Source organism: Gobius niger (genome assembly GCF_951799975.1).
Source record: "Gobius niger genome assembly, chromosome: 14".
In the NCBI taxonomy this organism is placed as follows: domain Eukaryota; kingdom Metazoa; phylum Chordata; class Actinopteri; order Gobiiformes; family Gobiidae; genus Gobius; species Gobius niger.
In genome coordinates this window covers 22,624,368-22,652,297 of record NC_136865.1, presented here as the reverse complement: position 1 = coordinate 22,652,297, position 27,930 = coordinate 22,624,368, and the positions used below count along the sequence as shown (strand labels likewise).

Here is a 27,930-nt window from a genome sequence, read left to right as displayed (position 1 = left end):
AGGCTATTCCTTAAAAGGGCAAAAGGGTGGGAAGCTCCGCCCCAGACCGACTACGCGCCGCCACAGAGCTCCAGCGCCTGACAATCAGATAGATTTAGGCTTCCACTGTTTAGTGCCGAAAAACACACAAAAAAAAAAAACAAGCGTGTTTAAACATATGATACCCACCCCACACATGGTGCATAGCAATTTTTAGAAAAAGCCACCTGGACTGGAAGGCTCCATTCAGGTGGGAATCAAGCCCGGGAACCTCTAGCTCTGCACAAGCGCAGCTGTGCCATTATCATCATCTAAATTGATAATGCAGGCTGTTGTTTTACAATGTGACTGTTTTCACACACATATCCGGATTTGCAAAAAATGTTTTGCAGGACATAGACGTAACCTTTTTTAGCTTTTTCATAATTTTATTATAAGCAAAAGCAATGTACAATTTATTAATACTCTTCATAGTTATTTTGGTTTCATATGGCAGGTCAATAATTATTCATTCAAACAATTACTTCATCAAATGTGTAGATTATGTAAAAATCTTTACAGGTCAGTGTCAGAACTACATGAACCCTGTTATCCAAGTTAAAATCCATTGTGCACATTTAAAATGTGAGACTAGACATTTTTAATGAGACATTGAGGTTGTGTGCTGTGTCTTTGTATCAGTCCAGAAGGATGACGTGTGCCTTTAGCTGCTTTCAGCTGTTTTTGTGCAAAGTTGATTAGAACAACAACTTTTATTTTACAAATAACTTTGGCTGAACAACTAACATTTATAGACAAAACACACACTTATAAAAAGCAGGCAGTGGCGCATGCTGTGGTGACACTGCATCGTCCTGATAAAAATCCAAAGATTAAAAAAAAGGCAAAAAACAAATGGCACAAAATTTGCAAATAAATAAAAATGTTGATAAACTTCCCAGGAGGAACTTTAAGTCTCTAAACAAGCTTATTCTTGTTCTTTGGGAAATTAGTGCTTCTATGGTAGAAAGGCATCATCCGCTTCCTCATCCTTTGGTCCTGGGTCACTCTGGCAGCGGGACATCGAGAGATTGTCAGAGTCTTCTGCTGTGACCTGATTGGTCGGTTTTGGCTGTGCTGCTCTCTGATTGGTCGATTGGGGCGTCTCACTTGAGACAAAGACGTCGTCTGGACCGAGGGACAGACGGGACATCCCCTCAGATTTACTCCTGTTCGGACTCTCGCTTTCGTCGTAAGTGTAAACTTTGTGTTCTATAATCACAGCGAAATAAATAAATGTTTAGTTATTGGTAGTTAAAATAAAATACAAATTGTACAATAAACCCTGAAAGTCATACTATAATGATGTTTTCATATTTTAAAGTGGACATAAGCAACATTGGCATTTATGTTTTAAAATGTAAAATGATGTCTATGTAAGGAGGAGTGAGAGAAATGTACAGAAATGTCCGTCAATGGAAATGTAAGTCAATGAAGCCCTTGTCATATGTTTCATAGAGTTACCATAGCGACGATCAGAACTATCCATTTACTCTAATGGGACAATGGTACAATTGCACAATTTCACCAATTGACATGGGCAAATGGAAACACTGTTTTTCTCATTGCTTAGACCATAAGGTTTCCAAAAATATATAGTCTTCATAGACATATAGTTTTCATACTCTCCACAAAAATCCCACAACAGTTATATTTTTGGAATATAACTGTTATATTTTTGGAATATAACTAACGATTGCATTTTGAGGGACTATTTTCTAGCAGATCACTCCACCACTGCGTAGCTTATACAACCACTAAGCTGATGCTGCTCAAATATAAGTTATTTTAAATGCAAAATGGTTAAAATTATTCTATCGAGCCACTAATTCTTCAAATATAAGAACTGCATGAATTCCCAAAAAATATCTCCAGAAATCAGCAACACTCTGGATAACTATGAAATGAGGCCCTATGTCAAACATCCTGAAATATCCCTTTAATGGAATGCCAAGCGATATCTCAATAAGACACAATCTTTCCTGTGATGTGAAATAACGACTCGCCTGCACCGAGCTCACCCCACCTCCATGATGCAGGCCCAGAACAAACACTACACACAGCTCAGGTGAGCGCCGGCACTAATGTGTGAACCAGTCCCATCGTGCCACCAATCACCGTGGTGCAGAAGGCGAAATATTCATAAAGACGGGGAAACCACAAAACCCCCCGGCTCCTACAGTTAATTCATGGTGCACTTTGAACATAGACCTGTGTGATCCCTCTAAGGCGAAACTTCAGGAAGTTTTTGCAGAACATGTTGACACTCAGCCCTAAGCACAGTTTAGAACAAGTTAAGTGAAGGAAGTGGTTCAGACCTGGTTGAAAGTTGACTTTTCTCACTGAGGGTCTTTCCTGGGTTTTGGCTGGGACGGTGAGGTAGTGACTCATCTGTGGGAAAAAAAAATAGGAAACTATAGCTTCAGTATATCAGAAAAAGCCACATCGCAGAACATTCCAGGTTATTTGTCGCTATGTCCTCAAATGCAACTAAACAATCGTAAATTGTTGGCGAAGAAAAAAAACCTCCCAAACCTCCATAGGTTATCACAAAATCATGTGGAACAGGTGTCTGAAGTCCCACCTTAACTGAGCACATTTTCTCCAGGCTTTACCCAAATCTAAAAGCTTAAAGCCTATAGGCCATTTGAAAGCTAAGACCTACAAATCCGATAGTAACTTTTTTGTCGTGTTGTCGCATTTTTTAAGCGTTTTTGTTGCTCTTTCGTGGGTTTCTTGTTGTGTTATTGTTACTTTTCCACCACATTTTTGTCGCTCTTTTGCTGCGTTTTTGTCACATTTTGTTGTGTTTTTGTTGTGATTCATCTTTTTTAATCGCTTTTTTCTTGTAGTATGTGAACTATGATATAACTGTGCGGTGTTTGTGCTCTTGCTGTGCCCTATTTTAAGTGTTACTGCATTTTATAACTGGAAAATTGTAGATCATGTTTTTAGGGAGACCGGATGGAAAATAGCCTTCTTGACTAATTCTGGTGCATTTACAGAAATGTTCATCAATGTGCAATGTCCCTGTCAAATAAACAAATAAAATAAAATAAATAAATGTAGTGTTTTTATCCTTTTTCCATCTACTTTTTGTCACTTTTTTTTTATGGCTTTTTCGTTGTGTTTTGTCACGTTTTTGTCTCTTTTTTGTTGCTTTTTCATCACTCTTTAGGTGTGTTTTTGCCGCTTTTTTAATTGTGTGATTGTTGCTTTTCTGCTACGTTTCTGTCGCTCTTTGGCCACTTTTATCTTCTAGATTTGGGTAATGCCAAACTGGAGAAATGTGCTTGGTTTGGCTTCAATCGTATGTAAACTATCTACGTATTTAGCAGTAATCTGGTGCAGTCCATCTCTGTCTCTATTGTCTCTTGAATAAAGATTAAAGTGAGTAAAGTTTTGGTGAAGTCTCTTACCCTGCGCTCCATCTCCACCCTCTGTTTCCTGAAGCGTATCTCACTGACGTTGTCCTCAAACGGGTCGATCATCAGGTCATGGCGGCTGTAGGAGCGAAGCTGTTGAGGCAAAATCACACACGACACATCAACAACAAATGTTTAATGTAAAAAAAAAAAAGAATCTAACAAATGTCTTACTCTCTGCCGGGTCTTCTGTAGATTTCCACGAAGGATCTTTCGGATTTCTTCTTCACGTTTTTTCGAGATGCTCGGTATTGCTCTCTTTTTGTGAATTTCCTTTGCCTGAATATTTCTGTGAATATTTGACATGCCAGATATTACACTGTTAATGTCAGTAATTAGTGTATACAACCTGTTTTTGTGTTTTATACTCACTGCAAGGACACAGTGGAGACGACGGAGGGCAGTTTGGCCGTGCTGCCGCTCTCCACCAGCATCATGGCCTGCTTCATCTCCATCTTGTTATAGAACGAGATCAGCTGAGGCTCCGTGGACCGATCCCCCGCGATCAGACACCGCTTCACGTACGTCTTATTGAATCGATTCAACCTGAAATGTAGAGAAAAATTAAGACACTCCGTTAAGGGCTGGTTGACCTCTGAGCTCACACCTGAACCGAGCACAGTTTTTTCCAGTTTGGCGTAATGTGAATCTAACGAAAAAGGAACAAAAGAGGGGGAAAAAAAAACCTGACAAAAATGTGATGGAAAGTGATAATTATGGGATGAAAACGCAACAAGAATTACAAAATATGCTACAAAAAAGTGACCAAAAAAAGCGTTACACTGGCCTAGAGGCTGTGAGCTCCAGTCGCGAAGCTTTAAGATTAGGGGAAAACCGAACTGGAGAAAATTTGCTCGGTTAAGGTGGGGGTTAAAGAAGACATAAAGGAGAATAAAGGTGTTGAAATCTTACTTGTCTTTCCAGTGATGGTGCCCATAGTGACCGCAGATGTCTTCAATCCCAGTGAGGAGATGGTCCAGGAACTAAAAGAGAATTCATATTCAAACATTATTGACAAACGTATTATTTCTAGTGCTGTCAATCGATTGATTTCTTTAATCGCGGTTAATTTTTCTCTAATAATTATATTCATTATTAATACTTGGCCGACATAAATCACTCAAATTTAAAGCATTTAAATTGATAACGGGGAAGCTCTCGCTCAACATTAGGCACATTTTAGAATAATTTCTTTGGTGCTGAACATTTTTAACAGAAGCACTAACCGCTGCGCTACCGGGCGGCACGGTAGCGCAGCGGTTAGTGCTCTCGCTTCACAGCTAGAAGGTCCGGGTTCGATTCCCACCAGGGACGGGGCCTTTCTGTGTGGAGTTTGCATGTTCTCCCCGTGTCTGCGTAGGTTTCCTCCGGGCACTCCGGTTTCCCCTACCACTAAAAACATGCACAATAGGCCAGGATGAATGATGTGTGTGAGTGAATGGTGGTGTTGGCGCAGACGTGTGTAGTCGCGAAAGCGCTTCTGACAGTCTCCCCCAGGGGAAACTGAAGCTACAAACGTAGCTTTCCACCACCGAGTATGGAGTGAATGTACAACTGTCTCATGTAAAGCGCTTTGTGACTATATGTCTGTGAAAGGCGCTATATAAATAAAGATCTTCTTCTTCTTCTTCATTAAGTGGAGTTTAAGGACAAAATGAAAGTCATTTTTAAATCAAAGAGCAGGTTGAAAAAGCAGAATCAGACAAGCCCCTTTGATGCAGAAGTCGCTCTCTGTCGCTTGTGTTGCATACATCTACTTCATCATGTAACAGGTTGGGGACTCCTGGCTTACAATATTAATACAAGTGCTTTGTCTTTAAGGTAATGTTTGTGCTCAGATACAGGAGTGTGTTTGGTCAAAACATATGATGCGATTACTTATTTTTTCGATTAATCTTGAGTTAAAGCTTTAATTTTGACAGCCCTATTTCTAAAGACTTGCAAACTGAGAGGAATAGCAATTTGGGCACAACGGGCGACTTGAGAACAAAAATTATGTGAATCTGTGAAAGTGTGTGAACCTGAAAAGGCACATTTCCAGGAGGTTCATAAATGAATCGATATTACAGTAGAGTCAGACCTGTGTGTGGATCTCCTCATTGATGGACCCTTTGGTTTCTTTCTTTTTCTTCACGGCCAACAGCTCGACTAACGGTCTGATGGTCATACCCTGTCAACAAACACAGAAACAACATGGTGGTAAATTATTTTTTAGCCCTCAATCTGCTTTATTATGTAGCAGACAAATACTACAATCATATACATTTCTTTTCAACAGTAAAAACTCAAAACTAACATTTCATAATATTCAGTATAAAAGTGTATAATCAATAACAGTGAATATGTTTAACGCACCTGAACAAAGACAGTGAAGAAAATGACGGTGATGATGGCGGTGAGGAACATGTTCTTCAGGTCGTCATTCTTCAGCAGGAAACCCAGAGAGAAAGCTATTGCCCCTCGCAGGCCACCGTACGCCACGATGAACTGGTCCTTTTTCGTCAGCTTCACAATACGGAATTTGTTGATGATGTACGTGAGCCCAATGACGCCTGAAACGAGATTAATTATCCTTCATCAGTAAATTAAGAGCCGTATCATAGATATAATATTAAAAAGTGAAGAGGGCAGTTTTCCACTGTGTGAGGCTGGTCAAAGTTTAAGGAGGTTTCTTTCTTCCTTGACTACGATCTTAAAGCTGATGCGTCACACTTAGGACAAGTTTAAGAATATGACATATCCAGAAATTTTCCATCATCTCACAGGAGTTCAGACTCAAACAAACCCAAATAACAAGCTGGTTCTGTTTGATAAAAAAAGAAAGTGTGGCATAAATATGAAATAGTTTAAACCCCAGGTGGACAATTCTTGTGCAGCTGGAAACATAACTTTGCACAACTTACACTTGTCGATTTGAATGTTTGAATCCTGCTCTCTGAGCAGCTGCTCCGCCCCCTCCCGGGAAAACGACTGACTTCTTTTTTTTTTTTTTTTTTTTTTTTTTTTTTTATTGTGACAATTACAAAGAAAAGAAAACAAGAACAACAGACATTACAAAGAACAGACAACAGATCTCATGTGACATTAAACCAGAAAACTTTTGGGAAGAATTTCATAGGCTGTATAGGTAGGCGTACTGGGCGGGTGTGTGTGAGTGCGCTTATGTGCGTGCGTGCATGTGAGAGCTTTCGTGTGTAATGGGAAAAAAGAAAAGTAAAAAAATAGACGATAGAAAAATTATATTCAATTCTAATCCTTGTTGTCATTGTCATCATCAACACCGTCATCCATACTGACATTATACTGTATCTAATGAAAATCACAATTATGATTATTATATATTTGCATATATATACATATACACACACACACACACACACATATACATATACACATACATATATACACATATACACACACAGACATACATACAGATATCAACAACAACCCTGTTAATAATAGGATAATAATAATGCTAGCAGTAGTAGTAATAGTAATAATAATAATAATATTCATAATCAAAGTCATGTTCAATAGTCGTATGATCACGAAATTACGTATTTTTTTTTTTTTTTTTTTCATCCATTTGTTCTCCACCATTCTGCCCCTGATCTATATCTGTATTGTTGTTGTTGTTTTTTGTTGTTGTTTTACCCTAAAATGGGCTAAGGTGCATTAAAAGGACAAGAAGTGCTCACCTGGGCAGAAATACTGTCCCTGTAAGCACTTTCCCACCGACCTGAGAGCTTGTGTATCATTTGTGTGTGTTTTTTTTTTTTTTTTTTTTTTTTTTTTTTTTTTTGTACTATTCCACTGTGATGCATTAAAAGACACACAGATGGTGGGGGACAGACAGAGATTGAGTTAATATGCAATATGTTACCACCACTACTACTACCACAACACTTAAGGGGTGGTAAAAAAAGATGGTGAGATAATAATGACAATAACAACAACAAAAAATACAAAAACTACATGGAAATGGGTTAGGAGTGCGTGCATGTGTGTGCGTGTGCGTGTGTGTGGTATAATGAATGGTGTGGAGAGGGGTTACAAGGAGTTGGCTCTCAGACAGAGGAGAGAAAAATCTGGGACAGAAGAGTAAGAGACGGAGCAAAAGAGATTAGTTTAAAGCAATATCAAATCAGAAAGGGTTGGATTATCGGGTTCGGGTTCTGTTGAGTTACTGTAAGAGGGTTGTGTGTATTCCATTGAAATAAAGTCGGTTAGTAGATTTTTCCAATGAGTAATATTGATGATATTTCGGTTTTTCCAGTTTATGAAGATAGTTTTCTTGGCGATGGTTAGAGCTATGAGAACTAGTTTGAGGTTTATTGTTTTATTGTTGAGTATTGTGAGGTCCCCTAGCAAGCAGAGCAGGGGAGATAGTGGGATGTGGCAGTCCAGCAGGGAGGAGAGTGACTGTGTGACCTCTACCCAAAAGTGTTTGACGGGGGTGCAGTGCCAGGTGGCATGAGTGTATGTATCGGTGCAATTTTGGGTGCAGTGTGAGCAGATGTCTGATGTAAATCCCATTTTTGCTAATCTTTCCCCTGTGTAGTGAGTTCGGTGTAGTGTCTTGTACTGTATTAATTGTAAATTGGCATTTTTAGTCATGAAATAAATATTTTTACAGATTTGATTCCAGGAGTCAGCATCGAGAGCAATTGAGAGGTCCCTTTCCCATTTGGTTGTTGGTATACATATTGACTGAATGGGTTTTGATATTATTTTGTAAACTTTTGAGAGTAGTTTTTTGGACGATGAAATGTTTATGAAGTTCGATATTGCAGGTGGTAGTTGAAGATTTGTAGATCTGTTTATTTTTGCTAGAAGTGAGGATTTGACGACTGACTTCTAACACTCTGATGTATTTTACGTCATAGTGTCAAACAGTAAGAGCCCGACGTCTGTCATGTAATGCCTTACGGCCTGATTTTAATTTGTAAAACAGTTTTTTCATTATTTCTGTTGTAAGAAAGACCCCTGAGCATCTGAACAGATGTCATGTTTGCACCGAAAGCTGTGAAGAAGGAGCTCTTTCTAACCTACTCTGGACACCTGTTCTTTTTTCTTACGTAACGATAATGTGGCGAAAATGCGCGTTTAGCAGCGAGAGGACAGGACTTTATTCATCCCTCCTAAAGAAGAATTCACTCGCCAGAAGTTGGAATTTCTTTCCGGGATTCAGCGACTATCAGCCAAAATAGTGTTTGTCTGTGACCGTCACTTCACTGATGGATGCTTAGTGAACCCAGAATCCAAATGGATTAAACTCTTATAACCAGCGACGATGGAGCAGCCGGTGAGTCAATCAAAACGCGTGTTAACGTGTGTGTTAGTCATTTATGAAGCTGTGTTGCAAATATTTCAACTCCTTTTAACTGCTTTGTGAAGTAACTTTACTTTTTGCTGTGATATTATATTTCTACTACTGCAAAAGTTGCATCGGCTGCATCAACTCGGAGAGAGGGGGCGGAGTTAACTGAATCCAAGCGTCTTGTCTTCCGGGTTTGAAAAATACCCCTAGAAAATACTTTATAATAATTTATCACAAAATTTAGTGCTCCATAATGGTAGAGGTACAATATATCATATAAATGCTTAAATAACATGATACATATCCTTTAATGCTCAAATACTACATTTTAATGCCACAAATCTAAAAAATAGAGATATTTCCTCACCCAAGACTCTGGAGACGAGGCAGAGGAGCACAGTCACGATGACGAAGGTCCAGTTCCAGGAGTGCGGCCCGACGACGGTGGAGACGCCCAGGAAAATGAAGATGAGCGTTTCACTCACGCTGCTCCACATTTTCATGAAGTACTTGACGGTCGTGTAGGATTTATGGGAGATATTGGCCTCGACGTACGGCCGCATCATCACACCACACGAGATCAGGCTGAAGAGAGGGGACAAGATCGTGAGTCCATTTCATGAAGGTCGTTACCATGGCAGAACACTGAAAACATGTGGATATCAAATGGAGCTCAGGATTGTCTCGTTAAAAGGATTCCCCCTGCATTCCATAATAATCCATAACGAACTAATGGAGATTATCAAATGTTAAAAAGTTATGGTTCATAAAAAAGCATTTGGACCATAATGTATTTACCAGTAGTGACCGAGCTATTCTATTCTTTACTAGCTGAGACCCGGCCTTTGCACGCGCGCGCACATACACGCACGGACGCACACACACACACACAAACGCACGCGCACACACACACACACACACACACACACACACACACACACACACACATCGCCCTGTTTGGATGCGCGCACACGCACGGCAGTCAGATCTCGTGCACTCGCGTTGTTGTGACGGCGGATCAGCCCCCAACACCAACCACGCACACACTCACTACTGTCGCCAGGCTTCCTGGTGTTCCCAAACGGTCTCCCATCCCAGTTCTAACCAGGCCCGTCCCTGCTTAGCTTCAAAGTCGGTATGGGAAATAAACATGGCGGCGCCCAGGCGGCGGCCATTGAGATAGCGTTTTCTATAATAGATTTGTTAGTGTTAGTCTATAATAATAATAATATTGGCTTACACTTGTAATATGCTTTACAAGCCTGTATTACCAAGTTTCTCAAAGCTCCACTGTAGTCATTATTCATTCACGCCACACTCGGCGTTGCTAAGCTACACACACTACATTCATCCTGGCGTATTGTTCATGATTTAATTGGTGGGGAAACCGCAGTACCCGGAGGAAACCTACGCAGACACGGGGAGAACACGCAAACTCCACACAGAAAGGCCTCCTACAGCCGGGGATCGAACCCAGGACTTTCTAACTGTGAAGCACAAGCGCAAACAGCTGTGTATGTATGTATGTAAGTAACTCTTGCCCCTAGAGGCCATAAGCGCAACTGCAGGTGTCATAGCAAGTTGCGATTTTTTAACTTATTAATTGTCCGTGAGAGTAAATACTACGCTGACAGAAAAGGCGAAGAGACAGAGGGATATTGTGCATCCAATTATACAATGGAAATTATTTTTTTTACTTGTTCCCACTCTCACCTATGGTCATGAGATTTGGGTAATGACCGAAAGGACAAGATCGCGAATACGAGCGGCCAAAATGAGTTTCCTTCGCAGGGTGCCTGGGCGCACCCTTCGAGATCGGGTGAGGAGCTCAGTTACCCGGGAGGAGCTCGGAGTAGAGTCGCTGCTCCTTCACGCCGAAAGGAGCCAGTTGAGGTGGCCGCCCGTGGTTCCAGGCATGTTCTAGTGGGACAAGGCCTCGTGGAAGACCCAGGACACGCTGGTGGGACTATGTCTCCGAGCTGGCCTGGTGTCGCCTCGGGGTCCCCCCAGAACAGCTGGAGGAGGTGTGTGTGGATCGGGAAGTCTGGGCATTTCTGCTGAGACTGCTGCCCCCGCGACCCGGCCCCGGATAAAGCGGAAGAAAATGGATGGATGGATGGAAATAATTGTTTTCACTGAAACTTGGCTGTAAATACTGTTTAAAGTGACGCTAGTCCGCAGTTAGCTTTGTCCGTTAGCATGTTAGCTTCTTCTTCGTGATTCTCTTAGTGTGTATTGGTGGCTCCGGTGCGGTGGCAGTCAAGTTGCAAACATGGTCAGAGACACCAGGGGGAGATGAAAGACCCTCCAATCATCACTTGTATGTAGTATGTTGTATTGTAGTCCCCACAGGGACGGAAAGGATTTATTAAGGTAAACAAGTTACTTAGTACTGCTTTAAAAACATACACGTTTTGAGCAATACGAGGCTCTGTTTCCCGGGCCTTTGGTTTAAAAAATTAAACTAAGGCGGATCTACTTTATTGTCCCTGTAGGAAAACCTTGTCTAAATTACAAATCCAAAAGGTTTGTTGTATTTCCGAGTCAGGTCTTAGTCCAACTTTGTGTCTAATCTGCACTAACAGTGCTTCAGACAGCCTTTTCAGGGTTTGCCCTTCAACAATGTCACAGGAAAAACATCTATTGATTAATTCTGTATTTATAGATCCTTGCAGACTGTTTCTACATTTGATACACTGCAGCAAAAATCAATCTGGGATTTATAATAATAGTACATTAGTTATGTGCAGCTAGGAGTGAAGGCGACCTGGGAATCAGCATTACTTAATAGAAAGGATGCCTGAGTCTGGCTGACAAGTCTATGCTAAAATGCTTGGGAAAAGTGAGGCATTTGGAAAAAGGAAAAGAAGTTTGAGACACTGGGTTAGAGATGTTAGACTAGAGATGTCCGAGTCAGAGGATTCTTGTGGCCTCCTGAAACAGCCCATAAAATAACTAAATGTTGTTGAATAATTGTTTTGTAATTGAAAGTTATTCTTGGAGAAAAGTAAACCTATTATTTTTATGTTGTAAACCCAGCAATTTACAAAAATCCGTGTTGCTTTGTCGCACAACAAAGCTATATAAAACATACATTTTCCTTAAGAATCAGGATGTACGGGAGGGATTGCCTTCACAAAACTTCAGGTTAGAGCCTTAACTTTACGTGGACCCACAGTTAAACTCACGACATGATTCCTGACAGGTGGAAGACCTCGGCGGACAGGTAGGCCATGTAGCTGTAGAGGAAGACGAAGAGCGGCTCAATGACTCGAGTGTGGGAGGTGAATCGGGATGTGAAGGCCCCCAGGAGCCCGTATATCGCCCCGACCAGGATCCCGCCCAGAGACACCACGAAGAAACACACCACGCCAAAAAGAGCATCCCACGGAGTCACCTCGCCTGCAGCAGAGAACTCCTTAAACAGGTGGTACAGGACCTGGACAGAGGACACAGGGTCAAGGCCAAACAGTTACACGCTCGACTAAAATACTTTTTGCCTCATTGAGTATAATTGTAAAAGCAGCAAGTTGTGAAAAATGTGCTGTTTGCATCACATTATTTTATGTGTTTTGAATGCAGCTGTGACTGTAAACTAATCATATGAATGAATGGGAAGATTCAGAATGTGTGAAAGGGTTTGTGAGAGCTAGAAACGAGTTGGCGCTGTAGCTAACAGTCTATGTTCAACTTCCTGAAAAGGGAAAAGTTCCTCAAGGCTTCGTACCTATAGTGTTGCTTATCAAATATGAAAAGTCTAAAACCCATATAAAAGTAGGGCTGGGTACTGTTATTTTTTCTGATACCAGCACTTTAATGATATTTGGTTTTCAATACCCTAAAACAGAGCAATAATGTGAATTTATTCTAAAGACTATTTCTCTTTAATCTGTACCATTTGTTTGAGGTGAAACAACCAAGTAACTTCCTTTAAAGAGACTAGATGCAAGTTGGTCATTTTATACTCACTACTGCCACCTCAGGTCTTAGCTGTAGGTTCTATATTAAGCTTGTGCATGACGGCACATTCGGATTCGGACCCGAAGTAACAACTTTTTGAGTGACAGGGCAGGATTTTTTTTTGGTCAGCATGGCGCCTTCGATTTCGATCACAGTGGTCTCTTCTACGCTCCAGGATCAATTGCTTTCTAGGTTTTCTAGGGAGAGGGTCCATCAGCAGAGAAAACCTTCCAAACAATTGATCCTGGAGTGTCCTAGAGACCACTGTGATTGAAAGTATGCTGACCAAGTGACCATGCTGACCACTCATACAGCCACTGGGTCACTACAAGGTCAAGTGACTCACAAACGCACAAATATCAGCTGTTTTTTCCACATAAAAGCTGCACAATGCACCTTGTCAAATGATGTGGCCATACCGCCTATGCTATGCCCAATCCCGTCAGACCTTGGAAGCTAAGCAGGGAAGGGCCTGGTCGGTACTAAAACTATCCAATAATTGCCAATACATTTATTCTAATGTAACAATGAAAGTATTCAAAAGCAACAGTGAGGCAGAAGTGAATGTATGACTCACTTTAAAAAACATTTTGAGGTTGATAATCCAAGAATAATGGCTCAAATAAGCAACATTTATGATAGTCGAGTCCTTAGCCTCTTAAACCTGCCTGAACCGATAGATTTGTGTAAAGCCAAATGGAGAAAATGTGCTCAGTTCAAGTGGGGTTGACGAGGTTAACTTCACCTACATTTTTAACAAATATTTGACTGATAGCATAAAGGGGTGAAAAAGAACGGGGAGATCTGTGCATCTAATTCCCGCTCACCACAATGACCGCATCGTTGAGCAGCGACTCCCCGAATACCAGGATGTACAGCAGTTCGTTAATGTGAATCTCCTCGAACACGGCCAGCACCGCCACCGGGTCCACGGCCGAAATGATGGTCCCAAAAAGCAGACAGGACAGCAGGTCGACCCTCTCCAGCTGCGCCCCTTTGATCTGACACACTCCGTACATGGTCCCGCCAATGAAAAAGGCATTCCACAGACTCCCGACCACAGCGAACATCAGAATAGTCCCCAAGTTTTCGGTAAAGGGGCGGATGGGTAAGAAGTATCCCGCGTCCAGGATAATGGGAGGCAGCAGGTAGAGGAAGAACAGCTTGTCGTCCAAGACCGGAGGGGCCTGTTTCATGGCCTTGATGACGCCTCCCACCAACAAACCCACCACGATCAGCAGGCAGCTCTCGGGGACGATGTTAGACACGCGGGGGATGATGTGGAAGCCTGTGGAGATAAATGAATGCAGGTTACAGTGCGCTCGGCTGATACTGACTCCCTTCAAGACATTGTTGGTGATGTAGTCAATTGTCTTTTAGCCTGGGAGGTTTTCTGACTCCAGAGCCAAGACCCAAATAACTTCTGCAACAGTTAATTTTTAGAATTAGGGTTGCAAAGGGGTGGAAAATTCATGATAAATTTACAGAAACTTTCAATGGGAACTTAAAGCAGTACTAAGTAACTTGTTTACCTTAATAAATCCTTTTTGTAGTTCCTCTGGGGGTAATACAAGTGTTAATGGGATGATAGGGTCATGATAGGTCATAGATGCCTCTGGGTCGGAGTCACCAATACACACTAATAGAATCATGGAGAAGAAGCTAACAGGCTAACGGGCAAAGCTAACTCTAAGCTAGCGCCACTTAAACAGTTTTTACAGCCAAATTTGAGTGAAAAGAAATATTTTCTCCATTGTGTAATTGGGTGAACAATATCCCTCTCTCCATTTGTCTTTTCTGTCAGCGTAGTATTTACTTTCACGGACAATTAATGAGTAAAAAACACAACATGCTACGACACCTGCAGTGGCGCTTATGACCCCTAGGGGCATGAGTTACTTAGTACTGCTTCAAGCATGGAAATATTGGGAATTTAAAAAAAATATTATTATTATTATTATTATTATTTTGAATCAACAATTGGTGAACTATTAGTTCCCAGTGTGAGGACCATATTGTCAGGTCAAAACATAACACTACTTTTCTAAACCTACATTCTGCTTAATTCTCTTTCTAATAAGTGTGGGGCAAACTGCAAAGTTTTATTAAATTATTTTGTTTCATTAGACTGTGATTGGTTACATCCATTTGTAAAAGCTCTTCTTTGTATTGGCCACAACCTAAAAGACTGTCCTCTTCAAACCCTGGTGCTCAGACATGGCAAAAAATATTATATTATTATATATTATAGTTCAGTGTATAACTATCAAATCAAATATTTAAGCTTCAGTGTGTTTCAGTTTGTTCTGTCTGTAAAGAAACAACCCTCAGTGTTTATTATCTGTTTATTCCCATAAATTCCTGTCAATTCCCATGGAAAATGTCACAGTATGAACAAGCTATAACTTGAATTGAACCAACAACCTTCAGATTTGTGAGAGAACACTCAACCACTGAGCCGCTTTAAAAAGAGAATACACAGACTGGATCACCTGTCCACTTCCTGTAGCTTAGATATTTATATTCGTTATTATAATCATCGCTCTTGAATCCTGGAACACTTTCTAATAAACACCAATGACATGAGACCATTTTACATGTGCACCGCTGTACATCTCAGTCTTCAAGGAACTTCGAAAGGCTTTCTGAGTGGATTATATGAACTACAGCTGCTCTCCTCCAAACAACATTATTGAATCACGGTGTTTTTCCAGTTAGACCTCAGTGACAGGAGAAGTGAGTGACTTGCATTCAGCCTCATTAAATATGAAACAAGCTTATGGAAATACGCACTGTCAGCAGATGTCTACTACACTGTTATTACTAAAGAGGAGAAGGTGTTATGGCACATTACCACATTAAGTAGCTTTAGGACTTTGTGCAAGATCTTCCCCATTTACAAGTTAAGTAACCTCTTCAGATAGAAATAAAAACTAAGACAAATTACTACTTTCCGGACGCAACTGGAGTGAGCAATATGGATGAAGCCTCTTGCCCAGGGACACAACAACAGTATTTGATGGCAAGTCTGTACTAAACCCTTCCTTCCACTGTCGGTTCAAATATATTAAGAAGGCTGTGAGACCCAAGGGGAAGCTGATAGTTTGGGAAGATTTTCGCAACGTATCCGGTTTGGTTTCTTATGTGCAGAGGGCGAATTTCCCTTTCCCTATGGGGACAATAAAGCAGCTAATTATATATCGGGCTGTCATGATAATTCGATTCAAGGTTCAATAAATTACAAATAAGTAATACATTTAAGGGCCCAACATGTATCGTCTGTACATATGTAATACATTATATCATGTTTGTTGTGGGATATTTTAAGATTTAACAAAGCTTCACAGTCATTTTTGATCTCCAGTTCAGCATCACCCGAATAAAAACATCTTGAAAAAAGTGTCAAAATAGCAACAAAAACAAGATGAGAACAAAAATGAAAACACAACAAATACAGCCACAAAAGAGCAACAAAAAGTGATGAAAACAAGGGGGAAAAATGCACCAAACAAGCCACAAAAGAGCGACAAAAAAACAACAAAGCGAGGATGAAAATGCAAGAAAAAAGTGACAAAAACGAGGAGGAAAAGACACCAAAAGGCCACAAAAATTAGACAAAAACAAGGATGCCAAAATGTTAACAACACGACAACAACTTGAGGGAAAAAGATCCATTTAGATCCGTTATGTTGGTCTTAGATTTCAAATAAGGCACTGGCCTATAGGCTGTAAGAAGCGGGGGTTAAGTGGTTAAAGGGACTATACGGAGTTTAAAAATTATGTATATTCCTCCCCCTACATGTTCCAGCCATGTCCTAATGTGTAGAATGAGCCCAGACCTGTTCACCACAACTGCCTCTAAAATCCTGCACTGTCACTCAAAAAGTTAACTTAAATCGGGTCAGAAGTGCCGTCATGCACGAGTTCAATATAGAAGGTGCAGTTACACGTATGACCTGAGGTGGCAGTAGTGAGCATAAAAGGGCCAACTTGAATCTAGCCCCTTTAAATTTTGTTATTGTGACATTATTGTGCATTAACAGCTACAGTACAGCTACAGTACATCCAGAACGCTGCTGCTCGAGTCCTGACAAGAACCAGGAAACACGACCATATTAGTCCAGTGCTCCGGTCTCTGCACTGGCTTCCTGTCACTCAGAGAATAGACTTTAAAACAGCTCTGCTTGTGTTCAAGTCTTTTCATGGTTTAGCACCAAAGTACATCTCTGACATGTTACAGCCGTATGAACCATCTCGGGCCCTGAGAACTTCAGGGAGGGGTCTCCTGGTGGTTCCCAGAGTCAGGACTAAACACGGTGAGGCTGCGTTTCAGTTTCATGCAGCTAAAATCTGGAACAGTCTCCATGAGGATGTGAGACAGGCCTCAACTCTGACAATGTTCAAATCCAGGCTGAAAACAGTTCTTTTTACCCATGCATATGACTGAAAGTATTTTATCTGCAGTCTCGCCTTTTACTGTAATTGATTAATTTTATGTTGATGTTTTTATTGATTCTATTTGTTTTCTTGTATTTATGCAACTGTGAAGCACTTTGAATTGCCTTGTGTATGAATTGTGCTCTACAAATAAACTTACCTTGCCTTGCCTTGCCTTAACCTTTATCTCACAACCATGTTATAAACATATTAAACACACTTCATGTATGTATGTAGCTTTTCGCTAAAACACAAACCATATATTACAGCACTTGGGCTTTAAGTGGTGAGTATTATGTTACGACCCTGTATGACGCCTCTGTTATCGGGTGGAGCATTAGGAGGAAGTGGGACCATCCCCACAGCATCGACAACTGCTGCAGATGATAAGGACAGACAGGCTGCAAACAAACCCGCAGCAAACTGACAAACTACCCCTCGACACCTGCATTTGACAAACGGCCTTTAATAATAAACTTCACTGGAGAAAATATTAAAATCAGTGCTGTCCGAGAGAGAGGGGCAGATCACACGGGGTGGACATAACACTCGTGACCTTTTGGCTAATTGAATCGAAACTTGAGCCAAGCATTCAGTCTGACATCCTGGTCGAGGCTGAATGATCTCAAAAACAGCTGCAGGAATAGAGTTCGTTAAATTTAGCCACACACACATAAACACCATGCTTTGTGCATTGTGTGAAACCACAACCGAACAACAAGTCAATTATATCAGTGGTTCCCAATCTTTCTTTCCTGAAGCCCCCCCCTGTGCATGCTGTGCCCTTAATGCATCAAACACATTAAAATAATTGCAATAAGCATTTAATTCAAACAAATACATTAAAATGTGAGTGTTTTCTGCACCTGTAGCTTCGTCAGTCATATTTGATTATTTTAACCCTGGAATTTTTCGACTAATATCACTTCTGACCCGACCCTCTCACCAGACAAAGCTCTGAGCCCCCACTGCAATCCCAGGTGCCCCCCCCCAGGAGAGGCCCGCCTGTCATGTTGGCAACCACTGAATTATATTATAATAAGTCACATTTAGAGTCACATGGACAAATCAAAATTGCAATTTGAATGGCTGTAATTGCCAGGAAGACTTTTTACTTCTGGACTAGGGCAGGAACGATCTACGTTTGTCACGATCCGCTATGTATCACGATACTTAAAGCAGAACTAAGTAACTTGTTTACCTCAATAAATCCTTTCCGTAGTCCCTCTGGGGGTAATACAAGTGTTAATGGGATGATTGGGGGGTCTTTCATTTCCCCCTGGAGTCTCTGGCCAAAAAAAACACAATTGCAACTTTCCTGCCTACAGGTCAGAGGCCCCAATACACACTAATGGAATCACGAAGAAGAAGCTAACAGGCTAACGGGCAAAGCTAGCGCAACTTAAACTGTATTTACAGCCAAGTTTGAGTGAAAAAAATATCTCCATTGTGTAATCGGATGTTCAATATCCCTCTCTCCCTGTGTCTTTTCTGTCAGCGTAGTATTTACTAAAAACGTAACATGCTACGACACCTGCAGTGTCTCTTATGGCATCTAGGGACACAAGTTACTTAGTATTGCTTTAAAGGGGGGGTATTTTATGTTGTTATTATGTCATTCCCTCATTAAAAACATGCCTGAAGTGTTGCCTTGGCACATTCACGTATTTTTGAGTAATCTGTAAAAACTCTGATGGCAGCCATTTTAGGGATAGGTTTGCCTGAGTCCTCCTAGGAACGCCCCCACCTCCTGGAGACGCCTCCGAGCTTTCGTCACCAGCCGAGTAACCAACCACTGCTCCTCAGCAGAGCCCCCTCCCCACTGATGCCACAGACAGCGTGTGGAGGGGGCGTGTCGGAAAAGGGTCAGAGGTTCTTAAAGAGACAGAGGCCTATTTCAAGACATTCGCTACAGCCATTTTGAGAGAGCAATTTTATACAAGGCAGTTGTTCTAATTTACTGCATTTACAGACCAACAGAAGGTTTCGTCATCATTGTAGTGTGATATAGACTGGTGCTATGTGACTGAAAAAAGCATAAAACCCCCTCTTTAAGACTGATGCATTAACACAAAATGCAACAAAGTGCTGATACTGGGAAACAAAGGAGTGTGTGATCAAAATGCCCCAAAACACAAGTATTGAAAGTACTGCGATACTTGATAAAGTATCGCCATCCAATCTGATCATTTGTCCCAGCCCTAATTGAGACAGGGCAATATAGTTTTAATCCTATCTCTATAGAGTTTTATAATGCCTTACTATGAATGCATTTTCAGTTAATGCCGATGAGCAAGACACCTCAGTGTCTTATCTTTGTGACAGAGTGATTGGTTGGAGAGGGAGTGCAGCCAATACTTCATGTTTCTTGCTTTGTCATAACAGATGTAGTAACAGTCAAGGCTATAGATTAGTTGTGTATGACGTGTAAAGAAAAGTTTCAGGGAGTGCTAAAACAAAGACAGACACAGAGTAATGAACTTGACATGAAATAGGATTGAGGTGTAATTCGCTTCTCCTCCTCCAAAACGAAAGGTGTTGACTGCTTGTGCGTGACACGTGACAACACAAGATCCACTCACCAAGTTTCATGAGCAGCGCGAGGAGAATCCACATGGAAATCTCAAAGGGCTTCCTGACGTGGGTATAGTTGAAGGACAACACGGGGAACGCCTTTTTGGACGCGTTGTGGTGATGCGAGTCGTGTCCGTCGACTTCCCCCGCGCACCCGCCGCTTTTCGGGACATCATCACGACCCGAGGAGGCGACTGCGAAGCAAACCAAAAACACCGAGAGGCACCAAAGCACTGCGGTGAAGCGCAGAGGAGGCGACGGGGTTTTCCTCTGGGTGGGACACGGCGACGAGCCAGGGAGCACAGCCATTTTTCGAGACTGATGTAAAGCTGAAAATTACGCCCAAGCAGTGCCCGTTTATCGGGGTCCAGCGCTGCGCCGGATCCGGGAAAGAAGAAGCTCTTGTGGGGAAGTTAGCGCAGAGTGACCCGCACTTTTACGCGGAGACTCCCCTGGCATTTTCAATCGCGGGGAAAACTTGCCACAACTCGATTTGACAATTTAAAGCTTTGTGATCGACCTGTCGGGACTTGAGTTCACGTTTGGCGCAGCGTAATCCAGTTGTGCGCGTTTAAAGGCGTCCACTAGTTGCGGTCTCTCCTCCTCCGCACGGCTCCATCCATTGGGGAGTTTTCTTCTCACGCCGTCTCCACATCATTTTGAGTAACGGACATCCCGAGGCTGAGGAAACAAGCGCCGCCTGCTGGAGGGAAGACCAAAACACCTCCTTGGTACAATGTTGGTGCTTTATTGAGGATAGAAGGGAAGGATCTTTTGCATGGCCACTGAGCAGTAAATGCTGAGTGATGTGAATTGCATTTAAATACAATTCACTCACAAATGCTAAATTGAATTGAAGGTCCAGACCCTTGTACGAAACGCAATGAGTACAAGGGTCTGATCAAACCAGGCTAGAATTTTACTACAGGATACAGGTCATAACATTTCGAAGCTAGGACAAGATTTTAAAATTATGGTGGCGCTTTATATTAAGGAGCACAAGCATTTACTTTATGACAGATATGAAAAATACCTCATAAAAGATCAAACGAACATGTGCTTTTGTTGTGAACAGCTTACCTCTCTTAAAGCCACAACACGTAGAATTTTACATATAAGTAAAATTTAAATACAAGCATGATTTATGACAGATATTTTCATAATTGAGAAATACCTCATAAGCTCATCCCTCCTAAGATATGACTGTAAACCTTCCCGGGAGTGGGTACGTCTCCAGCTCGTCTCCATTGAGATGTGACTAAAGTCAGTAGAATTTGGGGTTTAAAGGGGTTCGGTTCTCATCCAAATCCATTCTTTGATTACCCACTGCAGAAACAACATTTTCTGTGTTGAGCTGGTCATTAGGAGCATGTTTGTATTGATGGCAACAGTATAGTACAAAATACTACGCAATGTGCCTTTAAGTAAGGTATTAATAAGCATTAGTAGTTAATAAGCCATGGATAACATGCTTGTTCAGAAATTAACAAGCTTCTTAATGTACAATTATCTACTGCCATATTAGTAGACCATGAATAATGTGCTTATTAATGGCCCCAGTGGTTCCCAAGAGGGGCCTCAGAGGCGCTACGGGGGGCATTCAAAGCTTGTCTACAAAACAAGGATATGGGGGAAATTAAAAGGAGTAATACATTTATTTACTAAAATGTATTACTTGAAACTAGTTTTACCCAACAGTGATTGCTAGATTTTTCTTTTTTTCTTTTCTTTTTTTAATAAGAAAATACCTTTGAATATAGTGAATTATTATTATTGGGGGCCCCCAAGAGTCTTTCAAATCAACAAGAGGGACAATTTCTCATATTTTGGGAATGGCTGACCAACCCGATCCTAACCCTTGCATTAACCCGTTACCTTATTGATACTTAACGAGCGTCCCTTATAAAGTGATAATGTTTGTCCTCGTCAATCTTGTGCAGGATTAAAACATGACATCATCAATCTTAAAGGCCTGTAACTACCTGACTGATTTTCTAGTAGTGGAATAAAGTTTGTAGTTCAGTTTTATATTCTATTTATTGATCGTGAACTAGTTAATAATGAGTTTGGACCACAACTAACAATTGAAAATGATACATTGACAACAATACTGGAAACCTAAAAGGCAGCATGGTGGCGCAGCAGTTAGAGCTTGTGCTTCACAGCTGGAAGGGCCAGGGTTCGATTCCCACCATGGGGCCTTTCTGTGTGGAGTTTGCATGTTCTCCCCGTGTCTGCGTAGATTTCCTCAGGGTACTCCGGTTTTCCCTGCCACAAAACATGTACAACAGGTTCCCCTCTGGGACCAGGACTCCTAGAAAAAGAGATTCACAAACATAATTATAATTTTTGAAAGAAACCAAAACAAACTCACAAATAGCCCTGTACTGCACTCAAGAAACAGCTGTTTGTGCCGATTTAATATAAATAAAACAACCTTTATTCTTTTGCCATAGTTAATTTTGTCTTGTTAAAGCAGTACTGAGTAACTTGTTTACTTTACTCAGTCCTTTCCGTAGTCCCTCTGGGGGTAATACATGTGTTAATGGGATGATTGGGGGTCTTTCATCTCCCCTGGTGTCTCTGGCCAGAAAACCACAATCGCAACTTGACTGCCACCGGGTCGAAGTCACCAATACACACTAATGGAATGGTGAAGAAGAAGCTAACAGGCTAACGGGCAAAGCTAACAGTGGGCTAGCGCCACTTAAACAGTATTTACAGCCAAGATTGAGAGAAAAAAATTGTCTCCATTGTGTAATTGGATGTACAATATCCCTCTCCCTTTGTCTTTTCTGTCAGCGTAGTATTTACTCTCACGGACAATTGAGAAGGTAAAAAATCTCAACTTGCTACAACACCTGCAGTTGCGCTTATGGCCTCTGGGGGCATGAGTTACTTAGTACTGCTTTAATGAAAATAATCTATTATCTTTCTCATCGTGTGCTTTGTGAATGCAGTTAGTGGTGCATGTACAGTAAGTTGGTCTTTATCCTTTTTTTTTTACACACATATGATCCCGTCTATAGACATCAGGGATTCACAAGCCAGAGGCATATTCGAACAAACCAAACTCTGAGTCCAAACCGAGTCTAAACCCTGTGTCTGCTCTGGTTCCCATGAGGCTTTTCCACACCAGTGAGAGCAGATCCGGGGGCTGTTTCATAGTGTTTCATTTGAGATTATTTAAACAAAACAAGACATTCTGATGGATTCACGGACAGTCTATCCATTTAGAATAACATGACCAGGCAGGAAGTAACTCAGACAACGCGACACGACAGGCTGTGAACGATTTATGGAAAAAGTGCCAAGAAAAAAAAAAAAAAAACAGGCCACATCGAGGAGCTGTTTTTCATGTGTTTATTTCTTAAATTTGTATTTTGTGTCTTTAAAACTTTATTGATGTGACAGGGACAATGTGATGCATAATGAGTGAGCTGTACATTTTCATTCATGGCTGCTTCAATTCCAACGAAGAGATCAAGTTTTAGTGTTTTTCAAATATAAAACATTACGAATAAACAAAAGAAAATGAAATAGAGCCTTTTGTACAATAAATCTTTGGCATTTGGTTAAGTTTTGTCCTTTATTGTGACATAATTTGCTACTTGAATCTTTGTCTTTGCTCATAGGCGTGCTGCAATTTATAGGGCAAACCTTGGAAAACATATTGAAAATTGAGACAAATACAATTACTTTTTCTATTCAGTTAATGTCTTTCTCCAGTTTGGCTTTACCCAAATGCTTTTTTTCAAGAAGCGTTTACATTTGGGTAAAGCCAAATTGGAGAAAATGTGGTCGGTTCAGGTGGTGGTCAAGCGTTAATAAATCCCAAGTTGATTAATTGACAATTCTAGTTTATTGGACAAAAAAAAGAAAAGAAAAATAAAGTAAATGGCTCAAACGCAGTCCTGTAAACTTAACAAAACCTCACAATTCCAAGTTTTTACACTTACTTTTACCTTCACAAACAAAAACACTGACAAATTACCTTTTCCTCTGACATACTTAGGCCTGTCACATGAAGACTCTTTTCCCTCAGTTTGGTCTGTCAGGCTCTCTCGTACAGAAGGAAATCCCACAGTTACCATAGAGATCCGCCATCTTTGCAGCTGTTTCCATAGACTAACATTAGCTAAAAACTGCTGGTAAATACATCTAACACTCTCTGGTGTCCAAGTGTTTTAATGTGAACTATAACTCCAGTATTTTAACTTTTTAAATCTCCATTAGTTTACAATTGCTGCTAATCCCAAAATGCTTAGCGACGTCACATTCCCGAACTCTATAGACTCATGATAATGGGGACTTACCTAAATGTTCGGCATTTTGTTCAGGTCAAATATCACTGGCTACATACAGTATAAAGCTGTGCACAAATAACATGAAACTAGCTCAAATCTATTCCTAATAGACCCTTTAATGATTAGTAAACATTCCAGGCTTAGCTGGAGGCGGGAAGCTAGTAACTGTTGTCATGGTAACAATAAACAAATGTCTAACTGTTGTTGGAAATATCAGATAAACCTTATTTTCTTGTCTCAAATATCATTCCTCTTGTTCTTAAGGCTTTTTTAGTTGTGGTTTTCCATTAAAAATCGCTAGTTTTAGTTTAAGCTTATTTCTCTTGATCACTTCCTGCCTCCAGCTGATGTCACTGATGACCAGGGGTAGGCAACGTCAGCCCGCGGGCCAAATTCGGCCCTCCAACATACAACCTTTTTGAGAGAACATCCATTCATCCATTCATAAATTAAAGACCAAATACGTGGTAAAGTACTCTAAAATGTGGAAAATGCTGTCAATATTTTCACATTTCCCGGCAAAACACCCCATTAGGTCATATATGATTATATTTAGGCCTATATTTGTAGAAAAAAATTGCTTTACTTGTTAGTTTCGGTCCTTGGCATTTTAGCAATGAATAAAACTGGCCCTCCACCAAACAAACTTGCCTACCCCTGGTCTATACTAATGCGTATGTTTTCATTTTGTTTCTGGAACATTTTTTTGTTATAGCAAACACTAAACTAAACTCCAAAACTAATTTACCCCTTTAGACGCCATCCTGTTCCTAACGTTCATCTTAACCAGTTTAACAATCTCATATAATACTATAATCAGTGTTTAAACATTAGAGCCAAAGACCCCATAGGAACCTGGTTTGTAAACTCTCCCCTCTTGGACAGAGAATTGAGTGAGTTGATGTGCTCTGGCTCTGGACTTCAGGAGTGAGTGGGTTTGAACAAGTCCCATAGTGTGAGTCCTGTGATCCTGGTGCAGATGAACGTTGTCCGGTTCCTCAGGCGTGTGTGGGTTTGAAGGCCATCTGCCTGGTGCTGTACACAGACACTCCCAGACCCACCGCAGCCATCGTCATGGCGATGGGGTCCAGGAGTCCGCACTGGGGCTGCAGCCGGACCTCCCCCGAGACCTGCCTCTGGAAACCAAGAGAAGGGATTCATTTTTATTGTCGGCTTATAATTTACAAGGAGACATTTCCCTACGGTCTCAATAAAGAGAATAAAGAATATATTTGCAATGTGAGCAGCCTTAGCAAAAACCAAAACAAACCCCGCCTTGACCGAGCACATTTTCTCCAGTTCGGCTTTACCCAAATCTAACAGCTTCTGGACTGGAGAGCAACAGTGTAATGTCTCATTTGAAAGCTAAGGCCTACAAAACTGATTCTACCTTTTTGTAGAGTTTTGGTCTCATTTTTTAAGCATTTTTGTCATGTTTTAGTGTGGGTTTTTTCACATGCTTTTGTCACTTGTTTGTTGTGCTTTTGTCACATTTGTGTCGCTCTTTTGTGGCTTTTTCATCACTTTTCTCTTTGCTTTTCTGTCTTGTTTAATTCATCCTTGTTGTTTTGAGGGTTTTTTTTTCAAGAGGCTTTAAGATGTGGGTAAAGCCAAACTGGAGGAAATTGTCCTCGGTTCAGGTGGGGGTTAAGAGGTTGACTGCTATAACAAAGCGACAAAAACTTGCCTGCAAAAGCCACAATAACACCATAAAAAAGAGGGCAAGAGGTTAAAGGCATATTCAGTTATTAAGAATATAACTTACTTTAAAAAATGAGTTCAAACATTGTTGCTCTTTAAGAAATTAGACCTGAAAGGCTTTCTTTTAGCAATGAGTAAATATCTTTTTTACTGTAATGTTACCAACATATTGCCAGAGAAGGGCAGAGTAGACAAAATATTTACTCAAGTAAGACTGACGTGACATATTATTCCATTGTGTATCCAACCCATAGCTATATGGTACACAATTGTAAAATTACATTGTACTAAATTTAGTGTGTGAAAATGCATCAAGGTTACTGTAAAATAAAGTGATACCAACATCGTTTCTAAAGCTGCTCCAAAGCCACAATTCTGTTCAAAATCACTTTGAATGAGCCGCTACTTGACTCAAAACAACCCTCAAAACATAGTGTTTTTTTGTTTTGTTTGGGGCCATATCTTAAACTGAATGTATCAAAAAACATCACTCGGTAAAATAGGATTCAACATTTCACATCGTGTTCGTTTTCGAAGCAAGTTTGTGATTGTGTAATTGGCATGAACATCTTTAGCGATAAACCAGCCTCCTATAAATGGGTCTGACAGTGATGTAACACAAGGACCGCCCAAGGTTTTTGCATCCGTAACTCCCAAACAACAGGGAAATGGTCATGGAGGAGGTTTATCAAGGACAGGTCTTTGTTGTTGTGAGGCGTCAGCAGCCGAGAGGCGGAGTCTGACCTCCTTATGTAAGACATGAAATATTAATCCACACGTTTTTGTCTAAAAGCACTTCTGAGAGCTTAACATGGAGACCTGTGATGTCACTTTAGGGAAAATAAATAAATGACACAGTGGAAAAGGGTGAAGACAAACCTGAAGAAGGCGAAAGTATCCTGGAGTCAGTCGTCCCAGTCTGATGATCATGTCTGCGTTTACAACTTTAACCTGCGGGACATCATTAAAGTGTCACTTATTATAACAGTGCAATCCAATAACAAAGAGAAACTAACACATTTATGAATTAGAAAACATTATTATTAACTAAAAAAGGAGCCATAAGTAGAGATAAAACCACCAAAAACATGAATTAAAAGTCTATTGTTAGCTTGTTATGTGTGTTTATTTCATGTTTAATCTTTCAATATCCCAAAGTTACAGTGTGTGGACTAACATTAGCAACAATATGAGCTTTAAAAGTTGCAAAAAAAATCTTGTTGAACGCACCTTTGGCAGTGGCTCATCTCGCCCGGGCCAGAGACCATGTGTTGGATGAATGGATTTCTGTCGGGCTAAAGGGGATCTACTGTGCGCCCCGTCCCTTTTGTAGATCCGCGCTGAACGTCCCGGTGCACAAAGAGAAAGCCTCTGGTCCTGTCACAGATGATCGGCTCAAAACCTAACACAAAACGGGCTCCAGTGAACGGGACGGGGGTAAGAGGGAGAGGAGGAGAGAGAGACATGGGGGGGGGGGAGAGGCGGTGGCAGCTTGTTGAAGGCACACGCTTCAATTCACAACTGTGTTAATTTACTGCAGTCACTTATATAAGACAAAAATCAACTTCTTAAATAACTAAATACACATAGAGTATTCATATTCATAAAGCTTTGATGGGAATGGACTTTCCAGAATTAAATTGTAGTTTCATTGTTACATAAGCAGCTGGGCCTTTGTCTTGTCGCATGGTAGACCACAAGTTACATAAAGAGAACATGAAAGATTTATTTGTGATGTTAAACAAAGATTCTGGTTGATTATTACTGTGATTTGGTGGCACTGTGATTTCTGGCTGTACGTATGAAGACGTTTGAATGGCAGGATTTGTTAAGTAGTCCCTCAGACAGTTATGAATGATTCCTTTTGTTGTGTATCACTGTCACTGGTTTAGGAAGCAGAGAGGAGCAATAACACTGGCCTTATGGGTTATTGACCTCTTAACCCCCACCTGTTTTTGTCTGGTTTCGCTTTACCCAAATTCAAAATCTTCTTGAAAAAAGTGTTAAAATAGCGGCGAAAACCAGGATGAAAAGCAAAACAAAAAAATTGCCGAAAAAGCCACAATAACACCAGAAAAAAGCGACAAAAAACTAACCTAAAAGTGATGGAAAAGCCACAAAAAAGCCACAAGAAAGTGATAATAAAGTGACAAATAAAACATCAAAAAATAAACAAAAGAGCGACAAA

The 27,930-nt window shown here is 40.8% G+C and overlaps 1 protein-coding gene across 1 annotated transcript; it reads right to left on the bottom strand.

Moving 5' to 3' along the window:
• Positions 1-651: 651 nt before the first annotated feature.
• On the bottom strand, positions 652-20,471 carry slc9a1b (solute carrier family 9 member A1b). The gene is made up of 12 exons (XM_079570922.1): positions 19,743-20,471; positions 13,551-14,011; positions 11,952-12,202; positions 9,131-9,348; positions 5,799-5,995; positions 5,524-5,613; positions 4,356-4,426; positions 3,816-3,989; positions 3,618-3,732; positions 3,438-3,536; positions 2,337-2,409; positions 652-1,230 (listed from the first exon to the last, which is right to left on the bottom strand). Exons 1-12 carry the CDS (start codon positions 20,041-20,043, stop codon positions 977-979), a joined length of 2,304 nt encoding a protein of 767 aa, XP_079427048.1. The 5' UTR covers positions 20,044-20,471; the 3' UTR covers positions 652-976.
• Between the last annotated feature and the right edge of the window lie 7,459 nt (positions 20,472-27,930).

Coding starts and splice junctions, on each gene's coding strand:
- slc9a1b (XM_079570922.1), bottom strand. CDS start 20,043: ATGGCTGTGCTCCCTGGCTCGTCGCCGTGTCCCACCCAGAGGAAAACC. Junction 14,012..19,742: donor CGCGCTGCTCATGAAACTTG/GTGAGTGGATCT, acceptor TTATCTCCACAG/GCTTCCACATCATCCCCCGC. Junction 4,427..5,523: donor ATGAGGAGATCCACACACAG/GTCTGACTCTAC, acceptor ATTCTCTTTTAG/TTCCTGGACCATCTCCTCAC.